This window comes from Balaenoptera acutorostrata, chromosome 19 (genome assembly GCF_949987535.1).
Source record: "Balaenoptera acutorostrata chromosome 19, mBalAcu1.1, whole genome shotgun sequence".
Lineage (NCBI taxonomy): Eukaryota > Metazoa > Chordata > Mammalia > Artiodactyla > Balaenopteridae > Balaenoptera > Balaenoptera acutorostrata.
This window is the reverse complement of record NC_080082.1, coordinates 5,385,309-5,412,975: the sequence shown is the minus strand read 5'-3', so window position 1 is coordinate 5,412,975 and position 27,667 is coordinate 5,385,309. Positions and strand designations below refer to the sequence as shown.

The window sequence follows — 27,667 nt, the reverse complement described above, 5'->3', positions numbered from 1 at the left end:
GAGGTGAAAGTGATATGGCAAGACGGATTGTGCAGCGGTGTGAATGCTATCATTTGTTTAAATATATGTGTATCTAAAATGTGTGTGTGTGTGTGTGCGCGTGTGTGTGTGTGTGTGTGATGTGTAGGACAAAGGAGGGAGACACCAGACTACTAACAACATTTACCTCTTGGAGACGGGGTTGGGGGTGGGTAGAGAGGAGTGCTCACTTTCCACTTTAGAAATGACTGGATCATTTCTATTTTCCTTACAATAATTGGATATTCTTTGACAATACAAAACATATTCTTTGGTAGCCTTAAGTTTGGCAGAAAATTGAGACTTTGGAACATCTCATTTCAAACCTTGCAATATATCTAGTTCATAGTCTAATTGATTTTCCACTAGGTTTATCAGTCGAGTTCCCATTGCAGTCATAAAGTTTTATTTATATGAGGAGACAGGAATTGGCTGGTTCATTTTTTTAAATTATTTATAAAATTTGTTAAACTACAGGAGAGTTAAGCCATGTCCTTCCTTTGTGCTAGCGAAATAATTTGTATGTACCTCTGTTTAGCTCTGACTCTATTTTGTTACAGTTATATGTGAACATGCCTGTCGTCAACCCTAAACATCTCTGAACCCCTTAAAGAAAAGGACCCTTTTCCCATCCCTATATCCCCAGCACCATATTTAGACTAGATGTTCAATAACTTCCAACTAAAGGAATGCATAAACTCACGAAAGAAAAAATTATAATAACTCTCTTTGGTCAAAAAAATATTTCTGCAGAGGGGAAAATTTTAAAAGGAAAAACAATGTATTCATGAAATTATTGGAATACTATTGTGAAGAGCCTATTGTGATACCCTAGTGTGATACAATTGCTCTTACACTTTCTTGCAAATAACCAGATAATTGATCATAGCATTCGTTGCAATATTAGTCAGAATTCCCTTGTTGCTTCTCACAGAACATCTCAATTAAATGTTTTAAGGAAAGGAGAAATTTATTAGCTCATAGAAATCACAAATCTGAGGGGTAAATTCTGGCTTCAACAATGACTATTAAAGAGCTCAAATTAGGTTAAAAGAACTCCATCCCTACCTCTCAGTTCTGTGTTGTCTTCTTTCTCAGGCTGCCTTTCTCTGTGTGGTTGCAAATGGTCACCACCAGCTCCAGATTTTGGTCCTACCACCTTCAAGTCCAACAGAAAGAGGAGTTCTTTTGCCTACAAGTTCTAAAGAAATATGTCCTGGAACTGAGTTTCAATCCCAGGTGGCCTAACTTGGGTTATGTGCCCATCACATGGCAATGGGAATGGGAGGCCCTGATTGTACAAGCCTGAGCTACATGACCATCCCTAGTCCAGGGATAGAGTCAACCCTACCTGAACTCCACGTGCACTAAGAGTGTGGCAGGGATGATACCCCCAAAGGAAGTATAGCCTCAGTACCAGAGGAGGATGGGATGGATGCTTGGGAAGGCAAGGCAGCACATATCCACTAGAGTTAGCGCTTGAAGCTGCCCTGGGGTATGTCCACAGCTACCTTCACTGCAAGTTGGTGAAGGGCAAGTGCTATGAGAAATTTACGTCCTTGTTCGACAACCATTATAGAATCACGCTCATCCCCCAATGTGCTTCATGGGGCAAGGTCGGCTGTTCTTTAGCGACAAGCCATGCCTGGGGTCATAAACTAAACATCCTGATAGGAATGATACGAAAATCGGTAAGATCTTCTTGAAAGCAATGTTGAAATATCAATAAAGACTCTTAAAATGTTCATACTCTTTAGCCTAATAATTCCACTTCCTGGAATCTATCTTTTTTTTTTTTAATCAAAATACATTGAGAGCTTCCTGAATAAAGATGTTCATTGTAGTGTTATTTAAAATTGTCAAAATTTTAAGAAGACTAGAAATAACCTCAAGTCCTAATAATTGAAGATGATTAAATAAATTATAAATTATGCATATGATTATATTTTATGCAACCCTTAAAATAATATCAAGGAATTATGGTGGTAAATGATATTGCATGAGGGAAATGATATTAAGTTTCCATCCCCACAGCCAACTCTAGTCTATGAATAGTGACTGTCTTGCCTTGGAGAGATTCCAAAGACACATTTATGCACAGCAGGTAAGAGTGCTATGACAGGCGCCTGCCCTAGATGGAGAGGGGCACACAGCGTCAGCCCGAGCAACGTGCATCTCCCCTATCCCGAGTGATAACCCAGATCTAAATGTCATCCTCTGTTGTGCTTTTGCTTTGTAGACTCTGGAAAATCCCAAGTATGAGTTGATCATTGAGGCTCAAGATATGGCTGGACTGGATGTTGGATTAACAGGCACGGCCACAGCGACAATCATGATCGATGACAAAAACGATCACTCACCTAAATTCACCAAGAAAGAGGTAAACCCCTGTTGAACGCCAGCCTTGTGGTCATGGCCGTGATTGCTGATTAATATTAATTCAGTGTACCACAGCCCTAGCCAACTCCCTGTTTGGGACATCAAAACCCTCCTTTGTGGAGAGAAGATGGTGTCTTGCTGGAATACTTTTTTACTTTTTTTTCTTTTTTTTTTTTCTTTTTTTTTTTGTAAAGCTGAAAATACCAAAGCATTATGAAAACAAAAGCATTGAATCTTGTTAAAGTCCATAAGAAGACAACTTTTAATGCCAAAGTGCCATTTTCATAGTTTTATTGGTGTTATTTAGTGCTGAATTGTGTGAGTCCTATTGTGATTTTAGCATAACAATAACTATTTTTTTCAGCAAGTACAGATTGAGAGGCCAGACGGAAAAACATCAAGAAGGTAAAGCAGATTTTCTTGGCCATAACAGGGTGGCCCAGGAGCTTATAAATAACAACCAAGTTAGCTTGTCTGGGAGAGCTAGCTGCGAATTACTTATTCGCAGCTCCTGTGCTTTTATGATAGTGGATCGTGCTTGCTGTTTCCCATTTTTTCCAGTGGAGCAATGTTTGGGGACAGGCTGAGTCAAATGCAAGATTTCATCCAGCTGCTGAATTTGTATCCAGGCTAGGAAGTCACTGGCACTGTGCATCTGATGGAAATGTGCTATGGTCATGGTTTCTTTGGGGGTCAGGACCAGAGCCAAGGACTTGACGCCCCCCTTACTGAGCAGGAGCGTAGCATCAGTAATGACAGCCCCGTCGTTTGCCAGACCTTTCCCGGACATCCGCCACCACCACGGGCTCTCCACCCTCCATCCATTGCCTCATCTGACCATGTGAGGTTGGATTCGTGAGCCACATTTTTGACCCAATGAGAGTGCTTATTTTAAGCTCAGAGAATCTAGATCTCCAGGTTATAGGCAGAGTAAGTGGCAGAAATGGGACGTGAGCACAGCATCACTGTTTACCATGCTCTCAACTGCAGTGCTTTGCTTCCAAGGAAGCCGTTGATATTTTCTACCCTCCTGGGCGTTCAGAGAAAAGATCCATGTCTGGATTTGCAGTTGCCCACCCCTCTCTCAAGTGTCTCAGGGCTACCCCAGGTGGCCCTTCTCAGCCCCCTGGTTCCGCAGTGACCTCTCCACATGAGCAGCCCTACATGACTCATTCAGGAGGTGGAAATTTCCCCCTCTCCCAGTGGTGTCTTGGACACTCAGGATTCTAACCTCAAAACAACAAAGTCCACGTAGCTAACACGGTCTGTTCTGTCGCTCCCATGGCACTGTTTCTAAAACTGCTAATACAGATTGCTTATTATTCCCATGTTTCTCAAACTGTGTTCCAAGAAATTAGTTCCACAAGTTATTATCATTATAGGGCAGGGGGTGGGAAGAGATTTCAGGGTCAGACAGATGTGGAGAACACTGAGAGGAATGGTGTGAAAGATTTCTTTTACTGTAGGACTTCTGGGTACCTTTAAAATGCTTTGTGTTTCTCCAAGAGGGGTAGGTATGGTCTGTAGGGTTTCTCAGACTTATTTGGCCTGGGAATAATTTTTCCTGGTCCATCTCACCATGGCTCATCAAGCTGGTATTCATGGGATATTCATTGGGAGATATTGGTTTATCTGCAGAATTTCTTGCAAACCTCTTTCAAAAGAATAACTCAAGGCACAGTGTAATATTCAATATAGACATAGTAATGAAAATAGAAATTGGATAACCCCAATCTAAAATGAGAAAACCTATTAACGTTACCAGGTAGATGAGATTAATTAGTTATTTCAGTGGAGCCTAAACTAAGCTCAGAATTGTATACCTAGTTATGGACTAAGTACTGTGAGTGAGAGGCTTTTGTTGTTGTTGTTATTAATACCAATGAATTAAGGAAAAATTTTAACATAGATCTTAAAGTAAGAGACCTTAAGTAGTATAATGGAAAATGTATTCATCTGTGAATATTGGCAAAAGCACAAAACTCTCTTCAAATGGACATTGGGGGCTTCCCTGGTGGCGCAGTGGTTGAGAATCCGCCTGCCACTGCAGGGGACATGGGTTCGAGCCCTGGTCCGGGAAGATCCCACATGCCGCGGAGCAACTAAGCCTGTGCACCACAACTACTGAGCCTGGGCTCTAGGGCCTGTGAGCCACAACTACTGAGCCCACGTGCCACAACTACTGAAGCCCGAGCACCTAGAGCCCATGCTCCACAACAAGAGAAGCCACCACAATGAGAAGCCCATGCACCGCAACAAAGAGTTTCCCCTGCTCACCACAACTAGAGAAACCCCGCACACAGCAACGAAGACCCAACACAGACAAAAATAAATAAATAAATAAATTTATTTTTTTAAAAATGGACATTGGACAATGAGCTTGAGATTCCCTCAGGGCAGAGATGATGTCACAACTCATATGGAGATACAAGTAACAAAACGAGAAAAATGGGTAGCTAGCCAAGTACATCAGATTCTCTCTCTTAGATATTACGTATCCCATAGGAGTCTTTGCCAATGTTGGATAAATCAAATTCACAATTAAATTTTCTAACACGTTCCAGGATGGCTGATGTTCTTTATCACTGATTCATACATTTTGGACACCAGAACGGTAGAGGTGGTATAACAGCGATGTGAAGGGCTGGGATCTGGACCAGAACTGGATTCATATCACACCTACCAGCCACGGGATCTGAGCACGTTCACCATCTACATTCTCGTTTTGTCACCTGTTCATGGGGCTGATCATAACGCCCACCTCACTGGGTTCTTGTGCATGTCAAATGAGCTGCATGGTGAAGAGCACTAGTGCTTGTCACCTCACGTTCTCTGGCGTGCTGGCGATGGGGAAATGGTGGTAACTTAGAAGGTGGTAGTGAGGACAGTGATGACGAGGATAGTGGGATGAAGGAAGTGACAAAGGTGGTGAGGAAGGTGGTGGTGAGGAAGACGGCTGCGGTGAGCAAGATGATGATATGATGGTGACGATGTTTCTAAAATTCAAAAGGCCAACTGGCCTTCTTATCTAACGGGCCATCTCCCCTCCATGTTGAAAAGCTGCTGTTTTCCTTGAAAGCGATCTGTGAACCTGCTCAAGCACTTCAAAATACGTGATTAAGACCCTCAAGTTCCAGGGGAGAAGTAATTCTGGAGGAGAGGTGGCAGAATCTGTAAATCTCATCACTGTGGGCAAAAGCAAAGAAGGCTAAGAGGAACCTGTTAGGCGGAAAAAGAGGACTGATAAGGACTCAGCCCAAAGGTAGTGGTCTTGGGTGTGGAAGTGGTCAAACAGGATGAACTAGAAAGAGAGAGAAAACATGGACCCTGTGATCTTGAAGATGAAATAATTTTCAGAGATGAAGGTCAGGGTTCAGTCATCCCAGAATGGAAATGGTGGTCATTTCGGCTTGAAGGTATCTAGAAACCTGTCCAAGAAGATGTTGTCTTATGTAAGTTTCTGCATATATTAGGACATTTCTTAGGAAATTCATATAAGTATATGGTTCTTATCTTTTTTAAAAATTCTATTTTACATGGTCTTCCATCTCCAGAGAGGTGTATTTTTTGATCTGTTTAAAAGAGGAGTTTCATTTGGCCACAAATAACAGACAGGAAATAATGCTCTGTTAAATGAGTCAGAGGTATAGTTTCTCTCACATAGAAGTCTGTAGGTAGACAGTCCCAGGCCAGTATGGTGAGACCATGATATTGTCAGTTTACCGTATTCCTCTTATCTTTCTTCTGTGCCTTCCCCAAAGCTGCCTCATGGTACAATAGGGTCACCGCAGTGCCAGCCATCATGTCCATGTAACAGGTAGAAAGAAGCAGGAAATGAGAAGGGCAGAGGAGGACCTGCCACCTAAGTAAATGTCATTTCAAGAGATTCCCCAGAAAGTCAAATGACTTACATCTCCTTAGCCTTCCTGATCTGTGAGGGAGACTGAGAAAAACTCCAGCCATCTTTAGTTGGCAGGTTGCAGCCCTTGGTAATATAGGGGTTGTTACTAAGGAAGGAGATATTTTAAAGGGTATTTTAAACAGCACATTCTTAGTGCAAACTAAGATCATTTGTTCCGCTTGTGTTTATTCACACTGACTGTAAGCTTGCTGAGAAGCAAAGCCCACACCTCTCTTATTCTTTGTTGCATTCCCAGTTGGCACTCAGTAATTCACTCTCTGCCGAATGTTTCCTGAAGGTGATTTTAACTGGAGAACAGTGTCACTGGATATGATGAACCAAGTACTTTAAATTGTTACTGACACATGAAATCAATTTTTAGTCATTGATTTTCATGAAAATTTGGGTTAGAAGCACTAGTCTCCCTATGGAGAGTCTTCCGTGAGTTTTCCTAATAGCTTTCGCACGTGGCTTTAACTGTTAGTTTATGTTTACATGTTAGTCATGACTTTTCTAGATTAGGTATTTGGAAATGATTTTAGGAAATCTAGTTAAACTTTCCAAACCCAGAGTCTGGATTATAGTTGAGAATCTCAGTCCCATTTAGAGCAAAATGACTTGTCCATTTCTCTCTCTAAAGTTGCATTTTTTTTTTTGTTTAAGAAAAGACATGTGATTTGTATTTATAGCATAGCCGATGCTCAACACATACTGACTGAATAACTCATTTTCACATAAACCCGAGGTCATGAGGTTTAACAAACTTGCTATTAATTTTAAAAGAATGTGTTTGCAAATGATCATAAGGTTTTTAAATGAGATTTCATTCATTTATTCAATCAGTTGATTTTCAGATTTTAATTAAAATGGCAATTGGTAATGAAGACTGAATAACAGGATTTTTTTTTTTTTTGGCTATTTGATGAATTCTTTCTAAAGTAAATGTTTCAGTGTTCAAGCTATAACATTACGATACATGTAATAAAAATGGCATAAAACTTAAAAGGCCCTGTCTTCCTGGAAGATGAGAGATGGGTAAATGCTCTGATTTTCATAAAGGGGTGAAGATAAATGGTGTGAGCTGGAAGCCGGCAAGCTGAAACTGAGCCACCAGCAGATACTTGCATTCAATTATCAAGGGGGTGCTGGGGTCCAGTCTCCAATTCCTAAAAGTCTTCAAGGACCTTAATGCTTTAGGAGTCTTATTTTTCTTTGGACTATGAGCTTTCATAATAAAAATATTTTCTTAATTAGCTGCCTAATTTGCCTTATAATACTTTTTCTCTTACATGTTTGACTGAAAACTCTCTGGTCTCTTCTTTATATAATAATTATGCAAATCCATTTTCTATAGAAAGAGAGCAAAAAGACTAGTCTTTCCTGTAGCAGGGTTGATAGATATTTGCTCTGTATTATTGAGAGTTTAGAAACATATTTTCACCTTTACCACATTATTTTGTTGTTGGAAAACTCATGTAAATATTGAGAATTGTGGTTAAATTTAAGGAAATCTCTATCAAATTTCTGTCATATATATATTTTATATATATGTACGTATATGTACAATTTGCAATTTCAAATGTTCTTGTATAAAGACTAATCGTTAAATTGATGACACTTGTTATTCATGTCATTCACATCCTTGTTTTGAGACATATTAAGAGTTTTATATTGTCTTTATTGATGTTGGTATTGCAGGTAAATCACAAGAAATTTAAATCTTTACCAATGTGTTCATTATGACTCACTTCTCTTCATTAGTAAGTTTATCAATCAAGGAACTATTTTATTTCTTACATCAGAAATTTACTTTTTCCTCTCAATGAAATATCTGATGCAAGATGATGTCAGGGTAACATTTGTTTTATTCCTTAACTTTATCATTTTTGCTTTCTGTAAACCAATAAGAGTAGAAAAGGATGACTTTAAGTCAGTCTAGGATTGAATTAGTTCATCGTTGAGTTTCAGTCTTACATGAGGGCTATCGTGGTTTCCCTTACTCCTGGGTACAGCCTTTCTGGGGCCCCAGCTGAAAGATGGGTATTTTCACAAGGGCCCTTCCGCCTTGGACACCCTGAATTTCAGTGGTCTTGTCATCCCCATGAGACTGCTGAAAGCTCTGCTCAGCTTCCTGGTCTCTTAGCAGCACTTTCTTCTGCTCAGATTCTTAGCCTCTTGTCCCTGTGCCTTTATAATTTAGAAACTGTGTTAAGGGTAGAAGTTCCATAAAGTATTGGCTTCACTTCAGTAAACTTCCCTTCTCAACAGGATCCTGGATTCTCAAGTTCTGGCTGTCTTCATAGCTCTGTAGTGCTTTCAAATAGGTGGGGGGTTTTGTGTGACGTCTGTATTCTTGACCTATCCTAGATTTGAGGGGTGGTCTAGAAGAAGCTTGCCCCACTTACCATAAACAAAGAAAAATATGGATTAGCTTTTTAACCTGGATTACTAGGGAAAAGCAGTAGATACTGTGTATATGGAATTCACTGTAGCACAAAACATCGCAATATTTTCATTAAAAACATGGATTGAAGAAATATAATTAAATGTTTTGACAGTACCCACCCCCTCTCATACCATTTGCTTCAAAATCAGCTCATTTTAGTAAAAAGATTAAAAATTTTGTGTCTCCTCCTTGATATTGATAATCAAGAAATGACTCTAACCCCAAGGGAATTGAACTGCATCATTAGAGGCAGACTTTGCTTTCGTGTTCCTTCGCTCTTGAGTTGACATGAGTATTGGGAGTTTTCTGAACTCTTTTGGATCTTTTCATTTGTTTTTGGTAGTTTGATGGCCCCAGGTATAAAGCTCGTAAATGTACCTTTGTGTGCCAAAGGTCTAACTGAAGTGAATGTATTTATCCACTCCTCCAGGATTTCATGCAATATATTTGAGTGCTTTAAATGAAACTCTCCATAAGAGTTTATTTCCCTTAGGAGAGCCCTTTAAATTCAGAGGTGCCTGTGTCTAAACACTGACCACATAATTATATATTCTGCTTGCTCAATAGAGATTAATCCAGAAAACCAACCACATACTTCTTAGAAGATTGAACCCATTTCAATTATCTGACACAAGTGACTTTTCTGGAGGGTGGAGTCCAAACATACACTATTGGGATCTTTATCCCATGCTTTGGGTGGTGGATGGAGGTATCCCAATATGTACAGAAAGGGAATATTTGGAGAGAATAGAGCAATGTGATTTCAGTGCACGGATACCACCAATTCCGAACTGTGCAAATGGTCACATCCCTCCAGATTACATCACTTCCTGGTCCATCTTCGTCCAGGCCAACATCTTGTCCAAGGGCTCCAGGAGCCATCTATTGCAAATTGCATTCCCAGCTTCCCAGCATATAATTGAAGAAGGGTTGGCTGCAAAACAGCCAACACCCATGTTCCCCATTTATCTTCACTTGGAAGGGGTGAGTTCATTGCTTTCTTCTCCTGCACCAAGATCGTAGAAAAACATGAAATCATCAACTAAATCTCCCAGTGTTCAAATTTCAGAGGTACTTGAAACAGCAGGTCTACAGCTGGATTTCTCGACTGAAAGAGAGTGAAGGGAAACATTTGTTCAAATGTAAGCAGTGCTCTATAAATAGGAACCATCATCCAAACAAAATTCTTCCCGCTAAGGAAAAGGGTAGTGTGTGCTTTCCCAGATATAATTGTTCAAAGACAGCATAGTGAGAAATCTTGCATTGTCAACAATGCCTGTGTCGCTTATACACTGCGTTTGTGATGTCGAAACATCTGGATTTGTTAAAGTGAAAAACTGTAATCTATCCTGTGGCTGGTTCTTCAAGCCTCTTGTAGAGGTAGACCAGACAGCCAGATGATTTATTGCATTAATCGCTCTTTCATAATTATACTCATGATGCATTGACCCCCATCGTCCCTGTGTGAACCTCTATGCAGATTCTGTGCCTTGGCTAACCCTCTGGTTATGCTCAGAGGGTCAGCAGCAACTCAGTGACAATGAAAGCAATTTTTTACTACCGCTGGCAGAGTCTCACCACTGAGCCACTCCGTTGCACAGGGGCCTCTGAAGGCTTCATGCATCTGCTTCTGCTCAAAGACAATATCCTCACACCAAGAGCAACAACCACACAGCTGTACAACATCTATTTTTTAACTCTATAAATGTAATATCACTACACCTTGTAATGCAGCTTGCAGAATGAGAACTCAAGAGTTCACAAATAGAAAGCCAAGAGCAACCCAAAGGAGATGTTGGAAAATGCAATGTCCAAGCCTGCACTGCACCTGGAAACCATTCTGTGCTGAACAGTGTTAGAAATAAGAGCACCAGGTCTTGCGCGTGGATGGTTTTAAACACGGTCCACTTGGTCACAACCTACCTCCATCTCAGACCACACTGAAGCGCCCATTATCCCCGCAACATAGCAAACTTCAGCGTGCCTCCGTGCCACTGCACATTCTGTTCCCTTCCCCCTGGAATGCCTTTCTCTTCTTTTGTACCTGGAAAACGCCAATTTATGCTTTTTATAAATCCCCAAGTTATACATTCCCCAGGCGGGTTGCTGCTTCTCCCTCCTTGTTCCTACGCACACTAGGCATCCCCCAGCTCAGTCTCATGACGTTGCCTTTTAGTCGTGTCATCATCCTGTGTCTCCCAACATCGTTTAGATGCTTTGATATTTAGGGACAGGTCCTTTTCATCACTGCCTCTAGGACTCAGCACAGGGGCAACATCAAAAGTTTAACTAGAGATGAAATTATTATTCATGCAGTAAGTCCTTATTACCACCTGTTGTGTCTCAGCTTCTGATATACTATTAAATATTATTGCAGTTCCATATTATATACAGTGTTGCATGTACACCATCATATGTCATTATGTAATATTCTGTTATGTATTCTCTTCTTTTCTAATATGTACACATCCTAGTTTGCACTTACTTTATTCTAATAATATATAATATTCACCTCCTAATGTGCCATGCAATTAAGTTATTTGTTTGCTTATTGTCAGTCTCCCCAAATTAGAATGTAAGCTCCACGCGAAAAGGAACTTTGTCTCTTTTGTTGCCTGCTCTGGCCCCAGCACCCAGCTTTGGAACATACCCAAATAATGTGCAAAGGAGTGAATAAATTATAAATGCTTGACAATAAGCAGCAGAGGCCATCGAAAAGTTAGAGAGTGATGTTGCTGAAAGGGGCTTTAGAAAGAACCTCACCCAACCCTCCGGTTTTAGAGCCGAGGGAGGCTGCTCAAGGCTGATGGCAGATCCCAGGCCAGCCTCATTGTGGCACAAAATACTGCTGCCGGTGCAAAACCAAGGCCCTGCTGTAGCACAAAGTCATGAGGGACCCTAAGGTTTATCATTTTTCTGTGGTGCAGAGAGCCGAGAGGGTTGGAGTTAAATTCCTTTCCAGAAGTGAATAAACAAATCTGCATAACTGCAGACAGCCCTAAATCTACTTCCCTACCAGTCAAGTAAAAAAAAGAAAAAAAAAAAAAGAAAAAGAAAGAAAACTGAACGTTAATAAATAACACATAAAGGAATCATTAGAGTGGAGACAGACTTGACTTTTCCTGCGAACTTAAAAACAAGAAAGAAAATATTCCACAGCCCCAGAGTTCTGTGTGGGCTCATTCTTCTAAATGGGATTAAACAAAATTATCCAGAATTGATTTTAATATATTCATTTGTTTCCAAACTAAAATCTATTTTAGTTACAGGCTGAATATCAGTTTTCCCAGTATAGGCAGCATTTTATTTTGCTGTCGACCTGCCCAGATCTGAGAAGACAGGAATTTATAAGAAGTATCTTCTTCCTCCTGTCTTAACTGAATGTACCTATTGCATATCGTAACATTATACTGTTGCCTTCCAAAGTGCATTCATTCATTCATTCATTCACTGATTCACCAGCCCATCCATCAGAAGTGTATTCCATGCTTCCTCTTTGCCAGGGACTGTGTTAGGCTGGGATGCAGTGTGGTGAGCACAACATCCCAGCCTAACAAACATGGTCCCTGACCTCAGGAAGTTATGGTCTAAAGTGGGGACAACTGACCAGCAAAGCAAATAGCTACATATGGTCCCTAGTGACAAGATGGAATCACCGTACATGGACACATTGTGCGCACACGCCGTGACACTCACTGAGGAGGTGACATTTACAGTGACTGTGCTAGTGTCCTAGGGCTGCTGTAACAAAATATCACACACTGTGCGGCTTGAACGGCATTAATTTGCTCACAGTTCTGGAGGCCAGAAGTCCAAGATCAAGGTGTCCACAGGGCGGTTCCTTCTGAGGAAGCAGCTGCTCATGCCCGATTCTCAGGTTTCCGGTGGTTGGTTTGCTGGCAATCTGTGGCGCTCATAGGCTTGGAGGCGCGTCACCCGTCTGCCCTCATCTTCACATGGCCTTCTCGCTGTGTGCGTGTCTGTGCATGATTTCCCCCTTTTTATAAGGATGCTAGTCATATTGGATTGGAGTCCACCCTGCGACCTCATTTTAGCTCGGTCACCTCTATTTCCAAAGAAGGTCATATTCTGAGATACTGCCAGTTAGGACTCCAACAGATCTTTCTGGGGAGACAAAACTCAGCCCATGCCAGTGAGACGTGGGAGTATGCAGAGGGTCCGTGTGAAGACCCGGAGCCTGGGAAGAGCATGTCTTGCTTGAGGAACTGAGCTGTCCAGTGTGGCTGGAGCAGCCTGAGAGACGACGGGGGATGTGAGACTGGGGCCGGTCACGCAGGCAAGGCTAGGAGGCTGTTCACCGGAAGTGCAGTGGGAAGACATTGGCGGACACAGTAAAGGGTAGACCTTCCAAGACTTGGAGCCCCCATGCTGCTCAGGAATAGCATTGTTCCTATGGTCAGAGACTGCTGGCAATGATGCCGCCAGTCACACACGACCCACCACCTATATCCTTCACAGAACTGGAAATAACAGCAGGGAACCAGCATTAGTGGACATTTACACAGTTGTTTTTAAGCTTATGAAGCCCTTCCACACTCCACATACTCTCTCCCACCTAAAACCTGGACAACCCAGTGAAAAGGGTCTCGTTCTCACCCCATGCAGATAAGAAAGCTGAGGCTAAGCGGGCTGATTCCTCCCCAGATCATTGGGGAACTAGACATTGAGATTCTGAACTTTGCACCTCCTTTTTCCTTGCAAATTCAAAGAGATGTCTTCTCTTAGCAAGTGTTCCATCAATAATAGCAAATATGTAATGAGCTTTTATCAAAGGCAAGACTGGGCATTCTGTCAGAAGTTCTGTCTGTCCAACACTCCTGGACCTGCTCCTTCATCCTCTTTATCATTAAACAAACATCCAGAAGCCAATGCAGACATCTGAAAGCACTTGCTTTGTGCCAGGCAGTGTCCAAGAGGCTTACATACATTCCGTTGTTCACTCCTGCTGCCAACCCTGAGACTCTCATTGTCATACCCATTTCATGGGTGTGGAGACTGAGGCTCAGAGAGCTGAAGAACTTGCCCGGAGTCTAGGCCCCATGCTCTCAACCCTGCACTAAGCTGCTTCTGCACCATGCCGGCATTAACAACTCGCCAGCGCAGTGTCTGTAGACCCCATTCTCAGAGCACATCTGCCGACTTCAGCCACAGCTGTTATGTTCCTATTCCATGGTCTTGCCCTTCAGATCAGCTCTCCAGGATTCCTTGGCAGGGCTGTTCCTCAGAGAACATCCATCTGGTTTTTCCGTTTACACTTGGGCACCAGGGACTGCTGAAGATGCAGGGCTTATAACCTCCAGTCTCAGTTCTGCTTGAACTTTTCCAGCATCACCTCATCACCTCCTGCCTCCCTGTTGCCACACCTGCCTCTCTGTTCAAATCAGGACAGTGTTTAGTGCAAGCCCTAGATACAACTACAACACACACACACACACACACACACACACACACACACACACTTCTCTCCTGGGCTCGCCAGGATGAGTGTAAGCTACTCTTTCTCCCTCCACAATTTCTTCAAATTAAAAAAAAGGGGAGAGATCTTTTATTTTATTTATTTTTTAATATATATATCTTTTTAATTTTTTTTAATTTTTTTTTATTTTTGGCTGTGTTTGGTCTTCATTGCCACACACGGGCTTTCTCTAGTTGCAACGAGCGGGGGCTACTCTTCGTTGCGGTGTGCGGGCTTCTCATTGCCGTGGCTTCTCTTGTTGCGGAGCACGGGCTCTAGGCACACGGGTTCAGTAGTTGTGGCTCGTGGGCTCAGTAGCTGTGACTCGTGGGCTCTAGAGCGCAGGCTCCGTAATTGTGGCGCACGGGCTTAGTTGCTCCGCGGCATGTGGGATCTTCCCGGACCAGGGCTCGAACCCATGTCCCCTGCATTGGCAGGCAGATTCTTAGCCACTGCGCCACCAGGGAAGCCTGGGAGAGATCTTCTAATCACCAGTGAATTTGATTAGTAGTTTGTGTCTTTATTTTGATAGGTCTAGTGGGCAAATATAATAATCATTTCTTACAAGCAAAGAATAAATGAAAAATGTTTTCATCCAGAAAACCAATTTTTTTAAGCTAACAGTGATTAAGTGCTTACCTATGGGAGGTAGTAAGTGCTTTAGGCATCTTAACTCATCTAATTCTCATAACAGCCCTATGACATAAGTACTCTTATTATCCCCGTTTCACAGATGATGAAACTTGAGTCATGGGAATGTTAGAAACATGCCCACGGTTACAGTATGCTGGGGCAGGGATGCCACCTCCAGGTGTCTGGTTCCAGAGCGCAGCTCTCAGCCATTATGCTAGACTCACTTTCTGAGATTTTTACACATTGTTCTGGTTCTGTGGGATTCAGAAGTGAAAGAAGCCAGGCCCCCGACACGCTGGCCATTTGTTAGTTTCTCAACAACCAAATCAAATAACCTATGTTGAATGCAGCAACGTTGTTGGAAAGATATTGACAGTTCCACTTTATATACCTTCATGTGCATATCTAATTCAGAGTCTTCCGGTATCGCTGTCAGTGCTTATAATGGTACACTAATTATTAGATATCTCGATTGAAATCCAGGTTTTACTCACTGGCGAATTCGGGCAAAGGCCTATAAAGCAAGAAAAACTTTGGTTCATTAACTAGGGTCATTTATACTAGTCTGCTATCTCCGATAACAATTTTTAAATCTTTTAAATTTATGACTATCGTTACTGCAGTTCCTCGAACATTAATGAAATAATGTGCTTCCTCAAGTTCACAGATCTTTTGTGCATTTGATATACTTGTTCTGAGTTAGCAGGGTTGAAAGTGGCCTCACCTTTCATTCATGCCCTCACCGCGTGCTTAGCTAATAGAGGCAGTGAGCTGAAGGCTGGAGACTTAAGGAAGATGGGCAAGCCCTTGTCTTTCTGTGGCTTAGTAGGGAGGACAGATATTAAAGGAGTGCAAGAGGGGTGCATCCCACAAATAAATTCAGAGAGCTTTGGGAACATGACCTAAGGAAAACAGACCCGGTCTGAGATCTGGAAAGGAGAGGTCGTAAAGTAATTTGTCATCCTCTTAAGTCTTGGCTTTGCTAAGAGAAGTGACGCAGGTGGTGCTAGGATAGCTCCTTCTGAGCAAAGCATGTAGCATATGCAAATGCCCTGAGGCATGCAAGTGGCCTTTGAGGGGCTGAAAGAAGGAGCTGGGGCTAGCCTGTACTGTGTACGCACAGGGATGGGTGAGAGAGGTGGCCCACCCTGTGTGAGTTTGCTGCCCCAGTAACAGACTTCAGGAAGCCATGCATTTCCCTTAAGGTCCCCCAGGTCTCCCAGTCAGAATTAACTGGTTCTCTTTCACCAGCGTTTTTTTCCTGCCTCAATCACAGCATTCTTCCCAGCATGCGTTGGATCAGCATTTTAGGTATCCATTTCTGCCTTCTCCAGACTGGAGCTCCCTGAGAGCAGACACAGCTTCATTTGTCACCTTCTTCCCCTTCAGTCACAGAACAGTGTACACAGAGGGAGTGCAAAGAATATTTGTTGCATTAAATCAAATCCAACAAATAGCACTCTTGCCCGGCAGCTCTGCAAATAGGAACAGATGCCTTTGCTAATCGCCCCTAGATGCATGGTTTAACACAGGTTCAATTCAGAGCTGTAAATCTATATATCCGAGCCAGAACCAGTTAGCTGTCTGGTTTGTAATAGCCAAGCACTGGCCTCCCACATGATGGGCTCAGAGGAAAGCCTCAACAAACCCCAGCGAAATGAACTGACCACTTATAGCAGCCTTGTATAGAAATGGTCAAAATATCTTTTTTCCTTCAGCTCTGGGAAGTTGAAAACACAAATCAATTTGACGAAGGCTGAGACTAGAGGCTCATTCTTCCTCAAGAAAATCTGCTTTTAATTTCTCCAGAGTTAAAGATCGTTTGCTTGTACTCATTTTGTTGTTGAAAGCAGAAACCCACTTTGAACCAGCATGAGCAAATCCTGGAATGTATTGTACTCATCCCTGAGGAAGACATTGGTCCTCATCCCTGGGGAAGGCATTGTACTCATCCCTGAGGAAGACATTGGTCCTCATCCCTGGGGAAGGCATTGTACTCATCCCTGAGGAAGACATTGGTCCTCATCCCTGGGGAAGACATTGGTCCTCATCCCTGGGGAAGGCATTGGTCCTCATCCCTGGGGAAGGCATTGGTCCTTATCACTAGAGAATGCATTGTTCTCATCCCTGAGGAAGACATTGGTCCTCATCCCTGGGGAAGGCATTGGTCCTCATCCCTGGGGAAGGCATTGGTCCTCATCCCTGGGGAAGCCATTGGTCCTCATCCCTGGGGGAGGCACTGAAGGGCTTTCTGACCTCAGATGTGGCTGCCCCCAGGGCTCGGGCAGCAGCATCAGAATGTTCTCTGTATGTCACTCCATCTCTCAGCTCCGCTTGTCTCTCTGTATTGGCTTTATTCTCTGGTAGGCTCTCTCCTTGTGGCAGGTGTGATGGCCTCTGGTGACCATAAGCCTATGTCCCCATGGCTTATGTACAAAGGAAGACATGCACACCCTCTTGCCCAGAACCAAACAGTAATCTCACAGAAAGACTTTGATTGGTTGTACTGGGTCACAGGGTCACTCAGACCAGACACTGAGTGCCAGGGAATGATGGAATGATTGGCCCACCCAAGGTCACCTTCCCATTTCTGAGGAAGAAAAGTGAGGCCTGTGGTTGACAACACCAGTGTGACCCCAAGGGGTGGGGTAGGATTGCTCCCTGAAAAAAGGGATGCGCACAGATCGAAGCTACATCTTCCATCTACCCAGAACCTGTTTGAAAGAGAATGAGCTTAGCCTGGTGGTCACAAGCAGGGCTGCACCAGGCCGCCTTGCACTGGCTTTGCGAGAGTTGACTGAGTGCATCTCTTCCCAATTTTGTGTGCTTGACATCAGGTTGGTAGCTTGAATCAGCCGTGGTGGGGACACAAGCTACAAATCAGGGCGTTTTTTCCCCCTGAGGAGTCAGTTGTTAAGCATTTACCAGCACACCGCTGTGTATAAGTTAATCATGTTTCCCCACCTAAATATAGATAAAATTGTGTGTGTATGAGTGTGTGTGCGTGTGTGTATGTATCTGTGTGTATGTGTATACGTGTATGAGTGTGTATGTGTGTATGTGTCTGTGGTGTGTATGTGTGTATGTGGTGTGTGTGTGTGTGTATGTATGTATATGTGTGAGTGTGTATGTGGGTGTCTGTGTGTCTATGTGTGTGTGTGATGAGTCCCTTGTGTTCCCTTCGAAGATCCACGGTCCCAGGAGAGGCTTAATTCTTCCAGATTGGTTTATTGGCTTCTGCGTTCTGAAGCCCCCATGCACATGTTTAAAGAATGGCCCATTCACACCCTGACCAGTGCGAGAGGCCCTCACTATGTATTTTTTGCAGATTCATTCTCTCCATCTCCCTCCAGCCCCACCCCACATGCCAGTGACTGTGGCTAACAGGGTCTGTTACCTGGTTTCACAGTTATGGGGCCGTCTACTTCCTCTGCCTGTCCTGGGATTTGGTATTTACCTCTCAGACCTGTAGAAAATACGATTTTTTTTCTCTTTGCAATTTCTGCCACTCATATTCTCCCGCCTTTTTGCTTCAGAACAGTGAGGGGTGTCATCCACTAGTACTGAGCTGGAGCACCGCTGGCCCACGGTCCCAAGGGGAGGGGACGGCTCAGCTGCTGGTACCTGGGGAGAGTCAAGTGCATCTGCGCCCTGCGCTTTGTGAGGGCAGGTCTGGAGCTTTCTCCAGGGGCACCTCAGCCCAAGGGCCTGTGAATCTGAAGACAAAGTCAGCCCGCACTTGTGGGTGAGCCGTGGGGTAGCAGGAGACAAACACGAATGAGTGAGGTGGCACAGAAAATGTAGCATCCCAAAGCCAGGTTAGAGGAGGGCCATTCCCTCAGAGCAGCTCTGCCCAGCTGAAATGATAGGGAACGCGGTTGCTTCTTATTCCGGGGCTTTTAAATTACTTTAGCTGACGTTGCCACGCAGCGTGTGGCTGTTTCACGTTCTTCATCTTTGTAACTGTTTTGAGGCCAGACTTGATGCCAGAGGCCCAAAGAGTACAGGGAAACCATCAGCCATCTGGACATGTTAAGACACGAAGCCATCCTGGCGACTTCCTGTGAATAATGCGGTTAAAATTGTGTTGCTGGAATATTATGAGGGATAAATACCAGGATGAGGGATCTGAAAGTGCTTAGGATGTAGTTGACACTCAGGTGTTCCATGAGTATTAATTAAGCACCTCCTATGAGCCAGGCACTGTGACCAGGGGAATTTAAAGGTGAGTGAGTCAATAGATGATATTTGAATGCAAGTCATAAACATGGTTTCCTAACCTGGGTGGGAGTGGAGGGGTCTTCCATTCTTTCTATTTAACTCATAACACCCCGTTTGCTACTTGCTTGGTGGCTGACCTCAACCTCTCTGCTCTCTTCAAACCTCTCTTTTGTCCCATCTCTCTTTCTCAGCAGTTGACTTTGTCCCGTTTCCAATTCGAAATAGGTCCCATTGGAGGAGGCGGCAGAGCCATGCTCAAGGGTAGACCCTTCACCCAGACACTATCAAAAGCCTTTAAAACCTTTCCTATTCATTGGTCCAGTAAATGCACTTCCAGAAATGCAGCCTAAGAGAGTAGATGTAGGTCAGCATAGATGTATAAAAACAATTCCCAGGAGCCCTCTGACCTGACTAGTTCCAATTCTAGGCAGTGGTTAACAAAACTTGTTAATTGCAAAACTCCCTGGGGCCTTTATCTTCCTCCATCTGGCCAGTACTCACCCCATAGTCCTGCCTGTGAGGAATGTGGACATTTATTTTTTTGCCTTTGTCCCATCTCTGTTGTCTCCACTGATAAGCTACACCCCAGACCCCTTATCCATGTGACTTCCTGAGATATAGTCTAGATTCCCACAAACCTGGGGAGAATATCTTACCTATTTGGGCAAAAACTGACCTAAGACAAAAACTAATTGCCCTCAATTCTAAGACTAAACAGCCTCTGCAGTCTATATTTTTTAATCTACAAGGTTATGGGCTAAAGTGTGTCATCTATATCCATTCAGTATTTGATGAGGAGGCAAATAAAATATATTCGAGGTGGTCTGGGGGTTTTCCTAGCTGGGCCTGTGTTATCTATGGCCAGTCAATACGACCAGGTTATCTGTACTTCTTTCCCACCTGAAAACTTGAGAAGCTGATTTGTGAAATAAAATTGAAATTGCTTATTCTGTCAAAAGCTTTCTATGGGCTTAATACCTGTTTCTGGAGAAATTTTAATAACACTTCTAGGTTTTAAAGTCAGCAGGAAACCTACAATCAGGACTGTTGTATTTCCCCAATATCAAGCATAGGGCTCACATGTAATAAGAAACTCAATACTATTTGTTGAATGAGTAAAATTTCATGGCAACTGGTAATTGCTGGTCTATAAAAGTTCTCTTCCTTATGTTTCTACTACTGAGTAAAAATGATTTTTGTATTTGTAACAGGCTAGACTCATTTCAAATGGAAATATTAATCTACAATTGCCCTTGTACATGAAGCACCAAGTTCAAGGCAGAAATAACAAAGCCGGTTAACCATATGTTTCATACCTGAACAATTTACCTAAATAGAGATCGCCCAGAGAAGTTTTGTCAGCAGTCTGAAAACTTTCTCATAAGATTCAAAAATACATATTTTATGGTCAAGATGCTGCAGAACCCTCCCAGGACTAATTCATATCTGGTCAAGAAAAATTGCATTTTCCCATTTACATTCCAAAGTCTGAACTTTCATTTTATAAATGAATTTTCCCTCCAATTCAGAAACCACTGGCTGCATTACAAATTTTAAGGCTACTATTACAGGACCATAATTTTAAAAACCCAGGGTTGTCCAAGGGCTTCAGCAGCATGCCATCTCTCCACTTTATTAAAATGAATGAACAGATGTACAATTTATCTCTACCCAGCTATCATCTAAATTCATAAGCTATTTCTCATGTGTCTGAAATCCACGTTGATTTCCCATTTTCTTTTCCTTAGAAAAAAAATTACGGTCCTTCATTTATCACTCTGGGGACATAAGCGAGAAGTCTACTCTCCACTTCATTCACTTTAGACTAATATCCTCGGCACAATTTAAATCCCATCTCTTCAGGGCTATTCAACACGAGCAAGGCGGTGGAACAACCAGCATCCAATTGGAAGACTCCTCAGCCATCTATGTAGAAGATTGACAAGCCGAGTCACATGAGCTGACACCTTAGACGCAGAAGGAGGGGGCTTTGCAACACACCTTGACTCCACTGAGTTAGACAAGACAGTCTGCTAGTCTGCTGACAGTGTCAGTAACCAAAATATATCTTAGCTTCTATCTTTTAGAACCCTCAAATCACCCTTATTTCCCATGCACTGCCTGCTGTCTGACTGGCAGCAGGAGGCAAATAACAGATGCATCTCATATTAATGGACATTTAGCCAAGCTCGGAAGACTCACATGTTGATCTCATATCTACTTTAGGTCCCTGCACTGCCATTTTCCTGGCTGTGTGAGCTTAGACATATTACTTAACCTCTCTGAGAGGTTTATTTAGGAGTAAAATGGAGTTAAATGTACCCACCTTGTAATAAGGGTTAAATAAAGTAGAGCATTTCAGTGTCAAGGCCAATAATATATGGCAAGCATAGTGCCCAGCATGTGGCTCAATAAAGGGGCCATTGTGATGATGATAGCATCCCAGAGATGTATTCCTGCCCCCGTAACAGTTGGGCTGAAATTACAGAGCACTCCCTCACCCACTGTCCTCAGTCTTGAGTTTGCTGGCATGGTTCAAGGGAAACTTAAGGAAGGCATTTTGTAGCCAGCAAATGCAATCAATGAGTGTAGGTTGGAAAGGATACAGAATGAAGCCCTCAGGTTATCTGACAAAAGTCTGCTCCCTGAAGAAGTCTATTTATGAAATTCTGCCATAACTGGGCAGTAAAACTTACCTGAGTTTCTAGGTTGGCATGGAAATCTGCTCTGCATCCATAAATGCATCTTGGGTTTAGGGCTTTAATAAGATTCTGAGTGGGTTTTTTTTTTTTTTTTCGTGGCCCCGTTGCCTGGAGAAAAACACCCTGTTAACTTCATTTGCTTGAGCTCTATGACCATCCTGTAATTTCAAACATGGCTTGTCTTTTTCCCATGTAACATTTTGATGGGGGAAAGGTAGCTTCTCCTGGTGTCTGGAAGACCAACATAAAAATGATGGAGTCCTTTCATTTAGCAGAGATGCAGCTTCACGTGGACAGTGTCAACAGGACAAGCTCCCCAGAGAGCGGTAACAGAGGGAAGGAAAGAGGAAAGTCACATCAGGAGGGGCCGGCGAGATGGCTTCTCAGGAGCCATTGGAGTGCCATTTGTTAGCGTTCGCACATTAAAATATTGTTGAGGGAAGCCGGCCTTGGTGACCTGTAACAGCTGCCGGCAGAGCCCTATCCGTGTACGCTGTCAATAGCCCCCTGATTAAAGCAGCCGTGTTGCCACCAATAAGTTTGTAGGCTGTTGGGGGATATGGGGCCCCAGGCAATTCTTTTGTTTTCGCTTGACCCAACCATGTTTCAGGGTCATGGACCCTAGACACCCAAAAAAGATTTAAGAGTATCATTCACCAACTGGGCAGAGTAATAAGATAAACTGTCCATATGACAAGTCTGCTTTGGGGTTTTGAAATTCCAGCAAGGAAGCAAATGCCACTGACAGCAATGTGATGGAGAGTACAGGATTTTTTAAAATAATGACCCCGTTCTGTCTCAGAAAACAGAAGCCAAGGAGGGGACGACGAGGTGGAGAAGGGGCTTCATTTGCCTGGTTCCCAGTTGTCTCTCTGTTCACACATTTGGTTTGACTAGAAGGACCCTTTTTATTACGCCCAAAAATCCCAGTTTTGTTTCTGAGTCCTTGTATCCACAAGGCAGGGTAGAGTGATGTGCGGAGACTGGTCACATGCTAAAATCGGATGACTCTTAGCTTCAGTCCCATCTCCATCATTTGCCAGCTCTTAGATATTATATGGGTTCCTTAATTCTTTTGGCCTCAGCCTCCTCCCCTGTAAAATGGAGACGTTGATGGCAGTGACCAGCAACTCTGTGCAGGACAGGTTAGCGAGGTTAGGTAACATGCCCAGATTACAGCTGGTCCACCAAGGAGCTGGCGTCAGACAAATTAGAAATTATCCTCCGGCTTCCCTGGTGGCGCAGCAGATAAGAATCCGCCTGGCAATGCAGGGGACACAGGTTCGAGCCCTGGTCCGGGAAGATCCCACGTGCTGCAGAGCAACTAAGCCTGTGTGCCACAACTACTGAGCCTGCGCTCTAGAGCCCATGAGCCACAACTACTGAGCCCGCGTGCCACAACTACTGAGCCTGCACACGTAGAGCCCGTGCTCTGCAACAAGAGAAGCCACCACGATGAGAAGCCCACGCACCACAACGAAGAGTAGCCCACGCTAAGCCCACGTGCAGCAACGAAGACCCAACGCAGCCATAAATAAATAATAAATTTTATTTTAAAAAGAGAAAGAAGTTATCCTCAAGGTCAGCCATGGATGGTAAAGTTTTATCACCTTTGAACCCACATTACTGAGCCTAAGAGAAATCCCATCACTCTTGGATGAACAAAGGCTGCACCAAGAGTAAATTTATTGGCTAAGAACCCCAGAATTGTCCCATTGTGTATGTTGGTTCAGGGTGTTGAAAAACATCCTTTCTCCTTACTCAGTGTTGAAAAGTATATCTGAGAAGTATTGCTTTGAACATGTTGATGTACCATCTTTTGACAGTCCTCACCACTCTATTAGCTAAATCAGCACAAAGCCCGAGTTAACCAGATTAGGAAAGAGTTTGTTTTAATGTTGCATGGAGTGTTTTCTTATAGGGGTTCATTTCTCTGTTGAAAGATTTTGTTTCACTTCTATTAACGATCTTTCTTACTCAGAGGGAAAATGGTATCTTGCTGAGTTACTTGCTCATAGGAGGAACACATTAGCTTTCTGTGGTACTTCCTCTCTCTCTCTCTCTCTCTCTCTCTCTCCAAAAAAACTATTTCCTGTCAAAATGGGGTGCATTTGAATCAGAGGTCTGGGCCTGGTACAGTATATGGGAGCCCAACTGCAAAGTGGATTCCACCATGAACAAGTTGATCCCCCTCCAAATTAACAGTAAAATCAGCCACGTAGCCCCAAAATGCATAATTTCAGGCTTACATAGAAAGGTAACTTAATTTTTTTTAACTTTTCATTTTTAAATTACAGACATGCAGGAATTTGCAGAAACGGTGCCTAGAGCCCGTTGACCCCTTCATTCAGCTTCCCCAGTGGTAACATCTCCTGTCAGTGTAGAACAATAGCAAGACCAGGAGGTGGACATGGGCACAGTACCGTCAACCAGATCTGATTCAGTTTCCACCTGTGTGTGTGTGTGTGTGTGTGTGTGTGTGTGTGTGTGTGTCTCTACGCATTTGATCGCATGTAGAGATTTGTATAACCACCACCAGCATCAGGATACAGGACTCCTTCATCACTACAAAGGGCTACTCTTGGTACTCCTTAATAGTTGTACCCACCTTACCTTCCCCCGACATCTGGCCTTGTCCCCAGGCACCACCAATCTGTTCTCCACGGCTATAGTTTTGTCATTTCAAGGATGGTATATAAATGGAATCAAACAATCAGTAACTCTTTAAGACTGATTTTTTTCACTTAGCATAATGCCCTTGAGAGCCATGGAAGTAGTTGCATGTATCTATAGTTGTTCCTTTTTATTACCTGAGTAATATTCCATGGTGTGGATGCACTGGAGATTGTTTAACCATTCACCTAGTGAGGGACATTTGGCTTGTTTCTAGTTTGGAGCTATTGCAGATAAAGCTGCTATGAACATTCACGTACAGGTTTTTGTGAGAACGTAAGTTTTTGTTTTTCTGGGATAAATGCCCAAGAGTGTGATTGCTGGGTCATATGTTAAATGCATATTAGTTTTATAAGAAACTGCCAAACAATTTTCCAAAGGAGCTGTACTATTTTCTCTTCCTGCCAATGATGTCTGAGAAGTCCAGTTTCCCCACATCCTCACCAGAATTTGGTGTTATCATTATTTTTAATTTTAACCTTTCTGATAGGTATTAGCCATATTTCATTAGGATTATAATTTGCATTTCCCTATGTGACTAATGGTATTAAGCATCTTTTCATGTGCTTATTTGCCATCTTTATTCTCTTTTGTGAAATGTCTGATTGTGTCTTTTGGCCACTTTTTAAATTTTATTTATTTATTTATTTATTTATTTATTTATTTATTTTTGGCTGCGTTGGGTCTTCGTTGCTGCGCATGGGCTTTCTGTAGTTGTGGCGAGCGGGGGCCACTCTTTGTTGAGGTGCACAGGCTTCTCATTGCAGTGACCTTTATTGCGGAGCACGGACTCTAGGCTCGTGGGCTTCAGTAGTTGCAGCATGCGGGCTCAGTGGTTGTGGCTCACGGGCTCTAGAGTGCAGGCTCAGTAGTTGTGGTGCACGGGCTTAGTTGCTCCACGGCACGTGGGATCTTCCCGTACCAGGGTTCGAACCTGTGTCCCCGGCATTGGCAGGAAGGTTCTTAACCACTGCACCACCAGGGAAGTCCTTTTGCCCACTTTCTAACTGGATTGTTTAGAGTTGTTTACATGGTTCATATACAAGTCCTCCTTCAGAGACATGGCTTGCAAATATTTCAATCTGTGGTTTATGTTTTTATCCTCTTAATACAGTCTTTCACTGAGAAAATGCTTTTAATTTTGGTAAAGTTCAATTTATCATTTTTTTTTTTATAGATTGTACTTTCTGTGTCAACTCTGAGAATTCTTTGTCTAGCAATGGGTCCTGAAGATTTTCTCCTGTTTTTTTTTTTAATTGCAGTATAGTTGATTTACAAGATTATATAAGTTCAGGTATACAACATAGTGATTCACAGTTTTTAAATGTTATACTCCATTATAGCTATTATAAAATATTGGCTGTATTCCCCATGCTGTACAATATATCCTTGTAGCTCACTTATTTTGTACATAGTAGTTTATACCTCTTAACCCCCTGTCCCTATCTTGCCCCTCCCTGCTTCCCTCTCCCCTCTGGTAACCTCTAGTTTGTTCTTTATATCTATGAGTCTTGTTTCTTTTTTGTTATATTCACTAGTTTGTTTTATTTTTTAGATCCACATGTAAGTGATATCATATAGTATTTGTCTTTTCCTGACTTACTTCACATAGTATGATAATCTCTAGGTCCACCCATATTGCTGCAAATGGCATTATTTCATTCTTTTTATGGCTGAGTAATATTCCATTGTGTATATATACCGTATCTTATTTATACATTCATCTCTTGATGGTCACTTAGGTTGCTTCCATACCTTGGCTATTGTAAATAGTGCTGCTATAAACATTGGGGTGCATGTATCTCTTCAAGTTAGTGTTTTCTTCTAAAAGTTGTATATTTTTATGTTTTACATTTAAATCCATGGTTCATTTTGAGTTAATCTTTATATAAGGTATGAGATTGGGGTTGAGGTCCTTTATTTACCTGTGGATGTGCAGTGGTTGCAGCCCCATTTTATGGGCATGTGTGTGTGGGTTTGCTTCTGGGCTCTCTATTCTGTTCCATGGATCTGTGTCTCTCCCTCCACCAGTACTGCACTGTCTTGATTACTGTAGCTGTGTAGTGAGGCTTAGCATCAAGTAGAATGATTCTTCCCACTTTATTTTTCTTTTTCTAAAGTATTTTAGAAAACAACTTAATTTTAAATGCATTTTGAATTCAATAGCATTTTATCCCCTCCAAAATTATTTTTTTCTGTTTTAAACATAATTCATTCCACTATTTAAAAAACCTTTAAAATATCATACAAGCATATAATACACAAAGTTGCCAGGTCTCTCCACTATCCCGAGAGATGAGCGCTGTTAAGGTTTTAACAGGTGTCTTTTCCCTACTTTCTATTTACAAAGATGGGATCACATTATGCATACTATGTTGCAATTTCATCAGGATTTGTACCTTTGTCCTTATCGGTAAAATGAGAGAAATAATGCTCCTTATTTCCTTAGGCTATGGTGAGGATCAAATGATATAATATGTGTAGGGAGTTCAGCCCTATCCCCGGCACAGAGTAACCACTCAGTAAACATAGGCTGTTGTTGCTGTTATTTTTATTTTTTCCCCTTTTGCTTTTGCTACCTGCTTTGGGTGGTCTTGGCCTTTCTTAGTGACAGCAAAGGGCGGAGAAACACTCCGTAATGTTTAGCCATTCAAGGCAATTGACAGAAGGCTTCAGGAGAATGGGTTCCTCCATCTCCCAGCTAAGGTTCCTTCCAGCTGGAATGAACGAGACACGGGGTATCACACCTTCTTGGTTTACTTCCATGAGTGGTCATTTTAAGCATGTCAGCAGCATCCCAGAGGTTCCACAGCCTTTATGTGTGATTCAAGTTGAGCCCCTCATGATCTTATCCTTTGTCCCCTGCACAGCCACCCACCGCCCACACACTCTACCTGACCCCTGCTCTGAGTGGAAGCCCAGCAGGAAGATGCTCCACCCCTAGAGACCACTTGCTGAATTCTCACGTGGCCTGTCTCTATTTTTATACCTTTAACCTGGGGAGAGGGCTGTACCCAGGCAACTGGGAGCATCGCCCGCAGGGTCAGCCCCGCAATCCCAGCCCCTCACACACAGCAGCTTGGTGAACTCCACCTGTGTCCTTGGCTCCTGCAATCTCGACCCCTAAAGAGTCTGTAATCTCCTCTTTATCTCAGCTCTGCCTTCACATGAGCCCCTTGCATGGCCCACTTTCTCCTGATTCCATTAACTTAACACAT

General features: G+C 42.8%; 1 protein-coding gene across 1 annotated transcript in view; it reads left to right on the top strand.

The window, feature by feature from the left end:
- CDH13 (cadherin 13) overlaps positions 1-27,667 on the top strand; it is a 1,038,265-nt gene that overhangs the window by 875,945 nt on the left and 134,653 nt on the right. Inside the window, exon 8 of the mRNA XM_007182584.3 lies at positions 2,258-2,398. Coding sequence (XP_007182646.1) covers positions 2,258-2,398 — 141 coding nt within the window. The remainder of the gene's footprint in view (positions 1-2,257; positions 2,399-27,667) is intronic.